This window comes from Ciconia boyciana, chromosome 16, assembly GCF_034638445.1.
Source record: "Ciconia boyciana chromosome 16, ASM3463844v1, whole genome shotgun sequence".
In the NCBI taxonomy this organism is placed as follows: domain Eukaryota; kingdom Metazoa; phylum Chordata; class Aves; order Ciconiiformes; family Ciconiidae; genus Ciconia; species Ciconia boyciana.
The window spans coordinates 12,444,474-12,457,145 of NC_132949.1; the positions used below are offsets into that span (position 1 = coordinate 12,444,474).

At 38.3% G+C, this 12,672-nt stretch overlaps 1 protein-coding gene across 3 annotated transcripts in view; it reads left to right on the top strand.

The window, feature by feature from the left end:
* Positions 1-12,672, top strand: part of MYH10 (myosin heavy chain 10) — a 103,922-nt gene that overhangs the window by 60,159 nt on the left and 31,091 nt on the right. For all 3 annotated transcript variants that reach the window (XM_072881131.1, XM_072881132.1, XM_072881133.1), the window contains 7 exons: positions 3,426-3,489; positions 5,054-5,152; positions 6,100-6,243; positions 6,556-6,651; positions 10,112-10,230; positions 10,670-10,822; positions 11,235-11,408. In XM_072881131.1, the coding sequence (XP_072737232.1) occupies positions 3,426-3,489; positions 5,054-5,152; positions 6,100-6,243; positions 6,556-6,651; positions 10,112-10,230; positions 10,670-10,822; positions 11,235-11,408 (849 nt within the window). The remainder of the gene's footprint in view (positions 1-3,425; positions 3,490-5,053; positions 5,153-6,099; positions 6,244-6,555; positions 6,652-10,111; positions 10,231-10,669; positions 10,823-11,234; positions 11,409-12,672) is intronic.

Below are 12,672 nucleotides of genomic sequence, written 5' to 3' on the forward strand. Positions count from 1 at the left end.
AATATCAACAGGTTTCACTGCACAATAATTCTACATTGTTACATGTCTTTAATCCATCAAAGATTGTACTAATTTAATGAGGATACTTTTTTCCTAAAAGATGTTAGCATCTGGTTTGTATTATATTGAAGTCTGCATTGCCATCATGAACATAATCACTCACATGGCTCCAGCTCTATTTTTATAAAGGAGCAAGTATAATGCACTCCAGATGGTGTCATCTCACGCAGAAAAAATAATCTTTAACAACCATTTAAAAACCTGACTTAAAAATATATATATCCTCCCACAAAGTGAGAAGTGCTGCTGTTCAGCCCATACAGGCTTGACAGTCTTCACCATGCAGCATGAGGATGCCAGCCTGTTCCCTACTTGCTGATAACACCAGATAGGACTGAGTGTGGACAGGAATAGGGCTAGTGTTAAACCAAATTTTTTTTTTTCTTCTACCAAAGGCAGTGTTCTCTTGTGTTTCAGAAAATAAAGTCTCTAGTTTGCAGTGGATAGGAGAGTGGGCTTGCTGGGTTCATATTGCAGAACTAAATGCTTCCTTCTGATGTGGTTTTTACAAAGCCATGTAATTAGTGCTGTAATGATGGTGTAAACAGAATTCAGTTGTTAGATGACCATGACTACAGTCTCTAACTGATAAATTAAAGATTTCATAGCAGGATTTGCCAGTGCTAGCTAAAACAATGTATTAATATTTTGCTTTTAGAAGATGAACTAGATAAGTGACCTCTCTAGTATAGACTTCAGTGATAACTGAACTTTGAAGCAGGGAGCACGTGGGTCCCCTCTTCTGATGTGTCAGCTCGTTTAATGACTGCATTTCCTCTCAATTATTTTTGCTTCATGGAACTGGTAACTTGACAGCAGAAATTGGCTAACTTTTAAGGGTGAAACAGAGTAAAGTGGTTCTGAATTATATCAGAAAAAGCCACTGACTAGACCTTATGTAATGCTTCATATTTGTTTTCACATGTAACATAGCACGTTCAAGCCATGTCATTCTAAGAAGGCTCTGTGGGACCTGTTCTGGGTAAAAAGTTGTCAGCTGCCATTCTTGACATGCTAGTGCTGACTCATGCGTTATATCTAGTCTATTGGCTGAATTTCAGTAAAATGTCAGTTCATTCTTTGTGACAGTTATAAATATAGCTTTCTGGAATTGTTACTGAGCAAAAAGTATAAATGCTTCAGTTACAAGCTGAGCTTAGAGTGTTGTGTTTCTTAATACTCAGAAATCTGAGTTCAAGTGCTGGTCCCTGACAGGGCATGCTTGAAAACAAGCCTTGTTCCTTGGCCCAGTCATTTTAGTGCCACTGGCTTTCCAACCAAACTGCAGATTAAGCAGTAGGAAGAAACCATGGAAGCTAATTTAAAGTATTCCACCAGTTTTCTTGAAACTTGGTGAAGGCATTTTGAGTTGAAGATGTACAACCATGGTCACAGAGCAGTTGCTTTGCTCTGAGACTACGTCAAGATAAGGCTGGTAGGTAAGTTGTATCTTTCTCTGGATTCACTGGTGTGGTTGGAGGGGAAGCTTGGTCACTCTTGTGCACACAAATCTTTTTGACATGAATGGGCTTTATCAGGGAAGTTGAGAAGGGTAGGCTGTTCTGGTAAGATGTTGCAATAGCTCAAATGATTGCAGCAACTTGTTCAGGCATAAGTCTGCAGCATGGCAATATACCCCCCAATACACAGTTACTAGGTCGGGCCATTGCTTGAATACATATATTCTGCAGGCTTGTAGAGCAGAATATTTAACATGAAAATCAAGAGTACAGTCCCTGAGCTGAATGGATCTGACAAACAGGAATTCACTTTAACATCCTAATAGCACTAATCGGTCAGACTTGAAGGCCTCTGCAAAGATACTAGTAGGTGGCTTTGCACAGATACCATCAAAAGAAGCTTTTAGACAGTTGTTAGCAAACGGCTGTGATGCTTCCTGATCTCCAAAACCTGTTTGTATGTGGATAGAGGACTGTAGAAATTGGATTCAATGAAAATGGAGCTCCCAGTGTGTAGTCACTGGGTATTCCCACTGGTTTTGTCACGTGTTTGAAACCAGAGGAATACCTAACAGTTTCATGAGCACAAAGTCCAAGCCGGAGCCTGTTGTCCTGTTGGGAATGTTCATAGCCAAGTGACAAATCAGATTGGGGAACTGATGTACCTTAAAACTGGTATAATATATATCCACTTGCAACCACTTTCTTTCCAAGAGCTGCTCTACGTGTGGGAAATGTGCTGTTTATTTGGTCCTTTGTGGAGAAAAGGAGATGTACATGGAAGTAATGGGTATATTGTGTGTCTGTTGTAATTTTACCCCAGCTGGCAACTAAGCTCCACCCAGCTGCTCACTCACTCCCCCTCCGGTGGGATGGGGGAGAGAATCAGAAGAGTGAAAGTGAGAAAACTTGTGGGTTGAGATAAAGACAGTTTAATAGGGAAAGCAAAAGCCATGCACGCAAGCAAAGCAAAACAAGGAATTCATTCACTCGTTCCCATGGGCAGGCAGGTGTTCAGCCATCTCCAGGAAAGCAGGGCTCCATCATGCGCAATGGTTACTTGGAAAGACAAACACCATCACTCTGAATGTCCCCCCCCTTCCTTCTTCTTCCCCCAGCTCTATATGCTGAGCATGATGTCATATGGTGTGGAATATCCCTTTGGTCCATTGGGGTCAGCTGTCCCGGCTGTGTCCCCTCCCAGCTTCTTGTGCCCCCCCAGCCTCCTCGCTGGTGGGGTGGGGTGAGGAGCAGAAAAGGCCTTGACTGTGTGTGAGCACTGCTCAGCAGTAACGAAAACATCCCTGTGTTATCAATACTGTTTCCAGCACAAATCCAAAACACAGCACTATACCAGCTACTATGAAGAAAATTAACTCTATCCCAGACAAAACCAGGACACTCTCTTAGTCCTTTCTTTACCAACTGCTAGAAAAGAGAGGCCATGCAGATAGCAACCATCCTGGTTTTGCAAATGGAAGTAGAAGTGTAATGGGCTAGGCTGGGCAGCACACTGAGATTCAGGATTGCTGCAGATAAAGCACCTTTAGGCTCCAGTAAGTTTGCTCTAGAAATATGAGCACTTAAAATCTCTGCATTGCTTTCAACTTTAGACAGCTTGTTTTGTCAACGTGAGAAATTGAGCTTCGTTTTCAGATAAGTTTTTCATAAGTCTGGGTTACAAACATATCTAAAATACTGGTTCTTTAATCTTCAGAAAGTGTTTGTGTGCAATGTAACATATTCCATTGAAATGATGGCTGAGCACATTGAAGGGAAAAGATTTCATTTGAACTTGTCTGAAATGCTTGTTATATGAATGCATGTAGGACTATGTTTTTATATAGACAGCATTGTTGTCTTAATAAAAATTAGTAATTAAAAAAAAATCTCTTTTCTTTGCAGGGCAAGTTCATTAGGATTAACTTTGATGTTACTGGTTATATTGTTGGGGCCAACATTGAGACATGTATCCTACTTCATGCCACATCATTGTGAAATGCAAGTTTCCCAGTTGTTTTGCTTTTAACCCTAGAATTCATTGGAATGCAGTGAAAGATTACCATGTTTCTACATTCCTTTGACAACATCCATCTCTTCCTTTGTTTCAAAATAGCCGATCAAATATCACAAAGTCAGCATGCTTACTCATGCTTAGAAATCAGATACTCCAAAATTTAGCACTCTGAAATCTGCTGGATTTTCAGACTAGCCTTAAAAACAGAGTGTATTAAATAGAGAAACCATTTAAAGTGTGCTTGCTCTGTGAACATTTTAGGAAAAAAAAAGCCTTCCTAATCAGAAGCTGAGCTACTCTATATTGCCAAAAGCTTGGTTTTGCTCTCTTCAGCACTACAGAAGCAGCTCTCCACCTGGAAGGAGGTGATGCTCATTATAAAGTGATAGAGCTGGAAGTGCTGGGACACTTCCTGTTTTCCTAGGTTTTCTAGGTATCAGCGTAGTTTCAGTAACACAAGACCTACTAGCAATTAATACTGAAGCCTAATTCAGTTTTAGCTTTAAGGTTCATTTTTATTTATGATTGCCTAAGAACAAGTAAAAATACTTGCACTGAAAGCCCTTCTCTAAAGTTGTCTTCTTTACACTAAAAATAATGTGTGTGTAATTTTTTTTTAGTTTGTTTAGCCTGTTTTCTGGGGGAATAGCAATAGGGTGGTCATAAAATTATGAAATCGGAAGTCTTAGTAAACAATATCATGTGAGTATTAATCATAAACAATGCTGCAGTTAAGCTTTCATTCTGTTGCTATGAGTTAAACTGCTTAATTTTAAGTGCATTGAATGTTTGGAACTGTCACAAAATATAATATCCCAATAAGGCTGGGAAAGATCTATAGTTATTCAAAATATGCTTTAATGATATGTGATTTTTTTTTTTCATTCAGCACAGGAATGAAGGCAGTTTTTGCTTTTATGAAAGTTCAGATGAATTGTTTTGCCTAGAGCTCTGTGAAAACAGGAGGACTTAACTCTTAGGGAATTTTTTTTCTTCGTCACAAGAACTCATCCTTGCTCATAACCTGTGTCATTTCAAATCCCTATCCCATGTTTGTTTTACAGTATGGAATATCAAGAAATAAAAACACACGTAAATAACACTACAGCTTATGGCAGCTTATTAGATGCTATGTGCTGCACAAATTGAATTTGGGAGCTGTTTAAAGGCAGTGCAGATTGTATGTAAAACTGCAATGCTTGAAAGAAATGAGAAATGCACTTCAGATAAAGTACTTTGGAGTTCAGCAACTGCTGGGTTTTTTTGTATTAAGAGTTCAGCTATAACCTCAATAGAAGAAGAGATTGAAAAAGAATGGCCAGCTCCCCCTCTCACTTAGACTTCAGCTGATCCATTACATACAATTGTCAGCTGCATGTAGCAGGGAAATGAAGTCAACATCCAAGAAATGAGTGCTGAAATTAAATGTGGGCTTCTACCTGTCTGAACTTGGAATCTCCTATTTAAAGTTACTGAAAGTTCATATTGGACATAGTCCTTGACTAGTTACAATCAGACTTGTTGGAAAAGTCTCGTGCTGTTCGTCAGGCTAAAGATGAGCGGACATTTCATATCTTCTATCAACTACTAGCTGGAGCAGGAGAACACCTGAAGTGTAAGTTGAGAATCTCATTTTGTAAACCTGTTGCTTCTGTGTGCCGTGTTTGTTATTTCAGTGTTAACGCAGTCGCGCTTGAAGTATTCTTTGGTCTTGAAACAGCGAGTTTTAAAAGAAGAATGAAAAGCCAGGTGGCTTTGTTTTGAAATAACTTCTGTGTTTTATGAAGTATGCTGTCAAGCAACTGTTGCATTTCAAGCAAACGACTCCTACGTGACAAAGTCCAGTTTGGGCAGCCTCTGGCTGGGAATCACTGGATTGAAACTGCAGCGCTCCCAGCTGATAAATAACAAACCTGGTCAGCAGTGACAGCAGTATCTGTTCCGGACCATGTGTTCAAACTGGGTAGAAAAGCAGCCATTTTACCAAAACATAATGAAACCCTGCGGCTTTCTTCAGCCATTGCACTACTATGTTTGTTATCTTCTAGTACCCCCCGCCCCCCCTTGGTTGCTGGGAATTTCTGTTAGGTTGTGATAAGTGAAACTATGAAGGTACAGACTTCAGAAAATTGATCCACTCTTTCTCCTCCTGTATTAGATAAACTGGTGTTTAGCATCCTTGATGTGGTAATCATCAATACCTAACTCCATTTCTACCTGTGTCTGTTACCTTTCAATAGAGATAACTTCTTTTAGGATGTTCCAAATAGGGATTTGAGATTATGCTAGATCTGAGTCGGGTAATGTTCTGTTTACAGGCTTAATGCATTAAAGAGCTAATGTGGGTTGCTACAGAGAGAGATTCTGGGAATCTGGCTTTGGCTTCTGAGGTACACTCATAATTATAGAGTTTCAGAAGCTGGTGTAATGGTTTGTAGCCATATTTGAGGAACTGATTTCGTAAAGCACAGTTTGCGCATTTAGCGAGAAGAGAGTACGGGTGGGTGTGAACAGCATTTCTTTAGCTTATTTTTCTGTCTCTTCCCATTCCTCCCAATACAGCTGACTTGCTGCTTGAAGGATTTAACAATTACAGATTTTTATCTAATGGCTACATCCCTATTCCTGGGCAACAAGACAAGGATAACTTTCAGGAGACTATGGAAGCCATGCATATCATGGGATTTTCGCATGATGAGATCTTGTGTAAGTTGTTGAGCCTTTTGGATTTTTAAAGTGTATTTTTTTCTCTTGCGTGCACACACACACACACTTGCTAATTTAATGTCACCAAATTTAATGTTGCTTCAGTGTCTTGACAGCCTGCAGCAAATGTTTGCTTAACATGAGCTAGAATTGAATTAAAGACATTTGCCCACAAAGTACAGTACAAACTTTATTTCCTTTCTGAACTCATACCTTGAATTTGGAAGGAAAGTGACATAAGTAACAGAAGAAAAACTTGTTAAGCTGAGCCCTCTTCAATTAAACTGTTGCGTATGTCTTTTGTTAACACAGCAATGCTGAAAGTGGTGTCTTCAGTGCTACAATTTGGAAATATTTCTTTTAAGAAGGAGAGAAATACCGATCAAGCTTCTATGCCAGAGAATACTGGTAAGTTGATCATGTTTGTGTGGCTCCCTTTAACTTGCACTGTAGTTTTCTTCCTGCTGTTTGTTTAGTGCATATCTTTAAAAGTACAGAGCAGTCTTCTGAGCTTCTTTGATAGCATTCTCTGCCAAAAAGAGGCCATGAATGTTGTGGTAGTAGCCAACAGGCAGTTATTAAAACTCTCCTATTCTCATAAGGCAGGCAAATTTAAGTATCCATCAACAGAATTTATGCTGTTTGCATTGCTTCTAAACTTTGAATAAGTATTTCAATTGTAGTCTTGTTTATTGCTATCTACAAAGACCTAAGCACTAGGAAAAAGTGCATGCTTAAATCAGTTTGTTTTCTTTGGTTCCTGACAGCAGTTTCCTTGCCAATGATAAGAGCCCTGGAGCCAAGCACAACTTCCATAGTGAAATGGCTGAACATAAGAATGCTGCATTTAGAAAAAATCTGATTTCTGAAGTGGCATGGTAGTGTGACTAAGATTTAATTTATCAGTTAATACCTGCAATGTGATCGGCATTTTGAGGAGTATATTTCTTCACAAAAAAAAAAGATAGCTGCTGAAGCAAATCTTAGGTTTTTAATTTAGTACTTCAGTACCAGCCTTTTAAACACTCTCATGGAAAGTCAGCTTTGAGAATTGACATCAGTGGGAAGAGCAGTAAGAATCATCATTCACAGGACCTGCTGCACACGCACAACTCAAATTCTTGCCTGTGTCTCATTTCGTAATTGTCCTAAATTGCTGAGTATGTAGGTTGCTTGCAATGTCCAAAATTTTTGTAATCTCTCAGGGCGGTGGCCTGCTGCCCAAAGTGCTTCAGCAAGCAGGTATGGATTAAAGGTCAATAGTCATTGACTCGATATTTGGCTGGCAGTTGGCACTTTGAGTTTTGCAGTGAGGAAAAAAAGTTGGATGAGGGATTTGTTTTTTGGGCTTTTAGTGCCAGCTTAGGCAACTAAAAGTGGAGTCATTGTCCATTTAGAAGGTGTGATGTAGAAAGATACAGATGCATCTTCCTGACTATCTTGACTTTTGTTGTATTACCACTGTTTTTTGGACATAAATTCTGAATTATAATATTGGATATAAATATATTGATACTATTGGATATTTATAATACTGGATACAAAATTCTGAACTATAAAGCAAAGATGCTGAAAAGCTCAGGTCATAGTTAAAGCATGTTTCTGTTCTCTTTTTAAAAATTACTTTGTTTGGTTGTGTGGTCTTTGTTACTGTATCTTTCTGAAGACACTGAGTGAAACTGATCTCTCCCTTCTTGTCATCTGTATTGTCACATCTCACTGTAATGGGTTTCCCTAGCGTCCTCCACAGCAATAAGGGTGTCTTGATAGTGATTCATCTCATTTAGAGGCGTGTGTCTGAAATAGGTCAGGTTAGTGTCTCCATAGATGGGAAGGAATTTGTGTGGGTAGTGGAGATGTGAACCTATTCAAAGAATATGGAAAGCAAATTCTACCCTATAGATAATAAATATAGATAAACAAATATCAGTTTCAAGTATAGATACAAGAGATGGCAAGAAAGCCATATAGCCTTCATGAATGAAGAGCAGGGGGAAGCTGTATTTAGAGAACCATTTCATGCTTACCAGATTTGGAAAAAGCCTTTCTGCTGAAAGAGCAGACGTTCATAAGCAACCTCATAAAGTTTATGCTTCAACTGTTATGAGCTTTTCAGTATCTTTCCTTTATAATAATTCAGAGTTTTAAATCCAAAACCCAATAGCAATAAAACACAAGTCAGGATAGTCAAGGCTTTCTACAGTTGCATTTTTAAATGGACTGTTATAAACAAACAAGATGAATTATGCTTTTTTTGAAGTGCAGGATTAATCAAGCTGGAAGTGTGAACTAGTCCTACCCCTAGAAGTGATAGAACTTTGACTTGAAAATGGTTTAGTTTCCTTCAGTCAAACCTCTGAAATGCTGGCTACAGCCTCCTTCAGTGTCTGAATCAGATGTGATTTTTTTAGTATTACCTCTGCTATGGTTTATTGTTATTATTGTTACCTAAGCTATGTTTTATTACAAACTGGAAAGGTAGGAAACAATAAATTCCATGTCACAGGTTCATGAAAGAGGAGCTAAGTGTAGTGTTTGGAGTACTGCACGGGGTTGGGGGGGGCAAACCCTCCTTCCTTAAAAACTGCAGTATCCTTTATATAGTGTCCGGTATGCCACAGTACCAAGCTGATGCTTGTGGCTACTTAATATTTTCAAGTTCTTGTTGTTGTGGTTTTTTTTTTTTTTAAAGATTCTGACAGCACTTGCCACTTGACACCTAAGGTTGTAAGTTTTATCTGATGTGCTGATGGGTATTTTTATACTTAAAGCACAGAATGCTTCTTTATGTAGCTAAAGTGAAAGAAGTGTTCAATTTGTGATGCCACCCTAGTTTCACTGATTGTGTGTTGATTCATGAACGCTTCTAATGAATATATGCCAGACAGAGAGAATTTCAACATTAAGAGCAAGCAGTAGTGTTTTTAATACCAGCAAAAAAAAAGGCAAGCAGAGGAAGCTCTTATATATTGGTATTAAAATCTATTTTCTAATACTGATTTGTAAAAATAGCTTTTTTCATTTTGACAGTAAAACAACGAGCTGTCAGATTACAAAGATAAGGGGTTAAAGTACTTGCTGGATAGTGTGGAGGGCTTCCTGCTAAAGGGCAACACTTACCCGGACCTAAAAATACCTTTAGCGTCACTTTCATTTTTAGAAGTATGGAATCATAAACACCTAACCTACTGGAAAATTTATTTAGAAAAAGGGATTGATGCAGCAAGAATATGTAATGATGGTGTGGGTAACACGTTATTTCAAATAATGAACATGTCACCAGGAGAGTTCATGCAGTCTAAAGAAAGTGCGCTGCTGCTTGCATTGTTATTCTATATAAAATATTACAAACCCATGTTTTAAATAGTTTAAACAATGTATTTTGATATAGTCTGTAATAGAAGCATTACACTGGCATACCTGCCTAAATTGAAACAGTTTTTAAGCAACCTTTAGTATGATGGAGTTGTGTGATGTCCTCATACTGTGCTGCTTTTTCTGGAGATAAGAAAATGAATGTTCCCTATTAAAGTAACAAAATGAATGCTTGTAACAGTCCATAGCCCATGTACATGACTTCCCTGCAATTTAATGAAATCTAGTGTTTTCTGCACTTCCCTAAGAAAATTCAGTGGTGTGCTTCTGTAGGGACTTCCATCAGTCTTTGAGATGGAAGCCCTGCAGATGCGGGCTGTGTGGCAGGGCAGGTCTGTCCACAGGACAGAAGTGTTTCTCCCCGACTGCGACTTCAAATGGCAGTTCAATTTTTAAGCTGGCATATGACGGCCTTTGTCACTAGTTTGTTTCACCGATGTTGCTAGTTGCTGTGGAGGATTTAAATGCTTCCCTTTATTACTTTGATCTCCAGTCGCACAGAAACTCTGCCATCTACTGGGAATGAATGTAATGGAGTTCACGCGGGCCATACTGACACCGCGCATCAAAGTTGGCAGAGACTACGTTCAGAAAGCCCAGACCAAAGAACAAGTGAGTTTTGGTGCTTTAAAGATAAAGTGAAAACGTACCTCATCCTGATTAGCTCTTAATAAAGAAAATTGGAATTGTGTACTGCCACCGATTTTAAGCTTGCTGTCTTTATTAAATGTTCTTATATAGTAAAAATCAATGGTAGAATAGAAGAAACCTTTCCCTTTCCTTGACCTTCTGGTGGTTTCATCCTTTAATGTAATTTTTGCATGTATCAAATGCACAGAGAGCTTTTGGGGTTTTTTTGTATGGAACAGTTTAAAAACAAATTTTTCATAATGCTAATCAAACTGCATACTGTTTCTACTGCTTGTTTTCATTCCTCAGTGGTATTAACTCCATTAAACTTCTGTTACTTAGTTATTTGTGATAACATCCATATCTGTGTTCTTTTGATGACTTATCCAGGGTAAATAAATTTTCCTGTTTGGATTTTCAGGCAGACTTTGCAGTGGAAGCTTTGGCAAAGGCCACCTATGAACGCCTCTTCCGCTGGCTTGTTCACCGCATTAATAAAGCTTTGGACAGGACCAAACGACAGGGAGCGTCTTTTATTGGAATTCTGGATATTGCTGGATTTGAAATCTTCGAGGTACTTCAAAACACTGCTAATCAGATTTTTCTTTCCCCTGTTAATGTGCATTCAGGACTAAGTGTAGAGCCACTTAATGCATGCATGTTCCAAGGCTGCAGGAGGGTTTTGTTTTGTAGTATGCAAATGCTTTGATAACCCTAAACTACAGTGCCAAAAAGTCATACTTTAGTTTAGACTTTAGTCTAAAAAGTTCTTTTAGATGTGATGGTTTTTCCTGCTATGCATTGTTTGATTATATGTAACAGGGAATATAAGAGATCTGAATAACGTGTTTTCCAATTTTCTTTACAATATATTTGAATGTTGCAGAGTTTTGGGGAATCTCCTTGTAAGGTCAAATTTTTGACTTCCAGATATGTAATAAATCCTGTCACCGAATTATTCTTGCTTACTAATGTTATTTTTGTAGTTGAACTCCTTTGAGCAACTCTGCATTAACTACACCAATGAGAAGCTTCAACAGTTATTTAACCACACAATGTTTATCCTGGAGCAAGAGGAGTACCAACGAGAGGGTATAGAGTGGAATTTCATTGACTTTGGACTGGATCTGCAGCCTTGCATTGACTTAATCGAAAGACCTGTAAGTTTGTGTATTAATAATGCTCTAAGGAGAAGAGGTTCCATTTATGGGTTTGTCTTTTACTGCCTGCAAATTGTAGGGCTGTACAGAGATTTCTTGCGGAGCTGTCACAAAAAGTGAATTAACTTGAAGGCTGAAATCTAAAGTCTAAAATACCATATGTTACCTTATGGGATTTTACCTTGATGTTAACATAGACCACTGAGCTAAAGATATTAAGCTACTATTTTTATACTTTTTTTTCCTCTCCCTACTACTAATGAAGTCTATAGTCCTGTCACTTTCATATTAAACAATGCCATTGTGTTATAGGAGCTTTAGAGTGGTGGCTCAGTTAGCTAGAAAGCTTTAAGACTTATGGTAAACTTTTTTTCATTTGAGATCAGTAGCAAAATTTCTGAAACTTCATTTAGGGTAGTGTTTTCCCTGTAAATCTGCCTTGTGAATAGGAAAGCAGTATCTTAAAGGTGGTTTTAATCACTGTGCTTTTTAGCATATTCTTCTGGTTGCTGAATATATGGAAGCTGATGAGGGCTTCAAAGAGCAGGAGGAGAAGTTGGGTTGGGGGAGGGAAGGGGGAGAACAAAGATCATAATTCCTGAAAGCTATCATTCTTCACACCTCAGAACTATGCTGTCAAAATTATTTTATGACCTTTTAAATTAAACGTAGGGCATTGCAGTTACTACTCTCTACATTTCTGTGTGTGTATTCTAGAATACACATAAGCTGCCAATGATGCTATGCATCCTGAAGAGCAGAAAAGCCCATGAGCTGCATTGTTGTTTTTCTTTAGAGAAGGAAAAGGGAAATCTTGTTTCAGTTATCAAAGGTTTGCACTTTGCGTGTGGAACTTCAGAAAGTTCTGCCTCCTTGGAATGTAAAATCTCTGCCAAAAAGCCTGAGGGGGTAAGTGTGGATGCTTTTAGTATGCAGATGTTTAGGTGAATATCCTAAAATGCATCAAATTACTCGATTTTTTTTTTTTTAAAGCAAATGTCAGTACCTTCATAATTGTTCTGTAAATGTGATGCCGTGTAGCAGGCACACAGAAGCATCTCTCTTCAAATGTGTAAATGTTACATTCACTAGAAACTTTTGAAGTATAAATTATTATAAGTTCTTTTTTTCCATTGCTTTCCGGTATACATCAGTCTGTCTTCCCTGAGGAAAATGATCCTGTCAAACAATTCTACAGCTGCAAAATACAGACATTGCTTCTTCCCTAATTCACTTTAAGAATAAGCAAACCTTCAAATGGAGT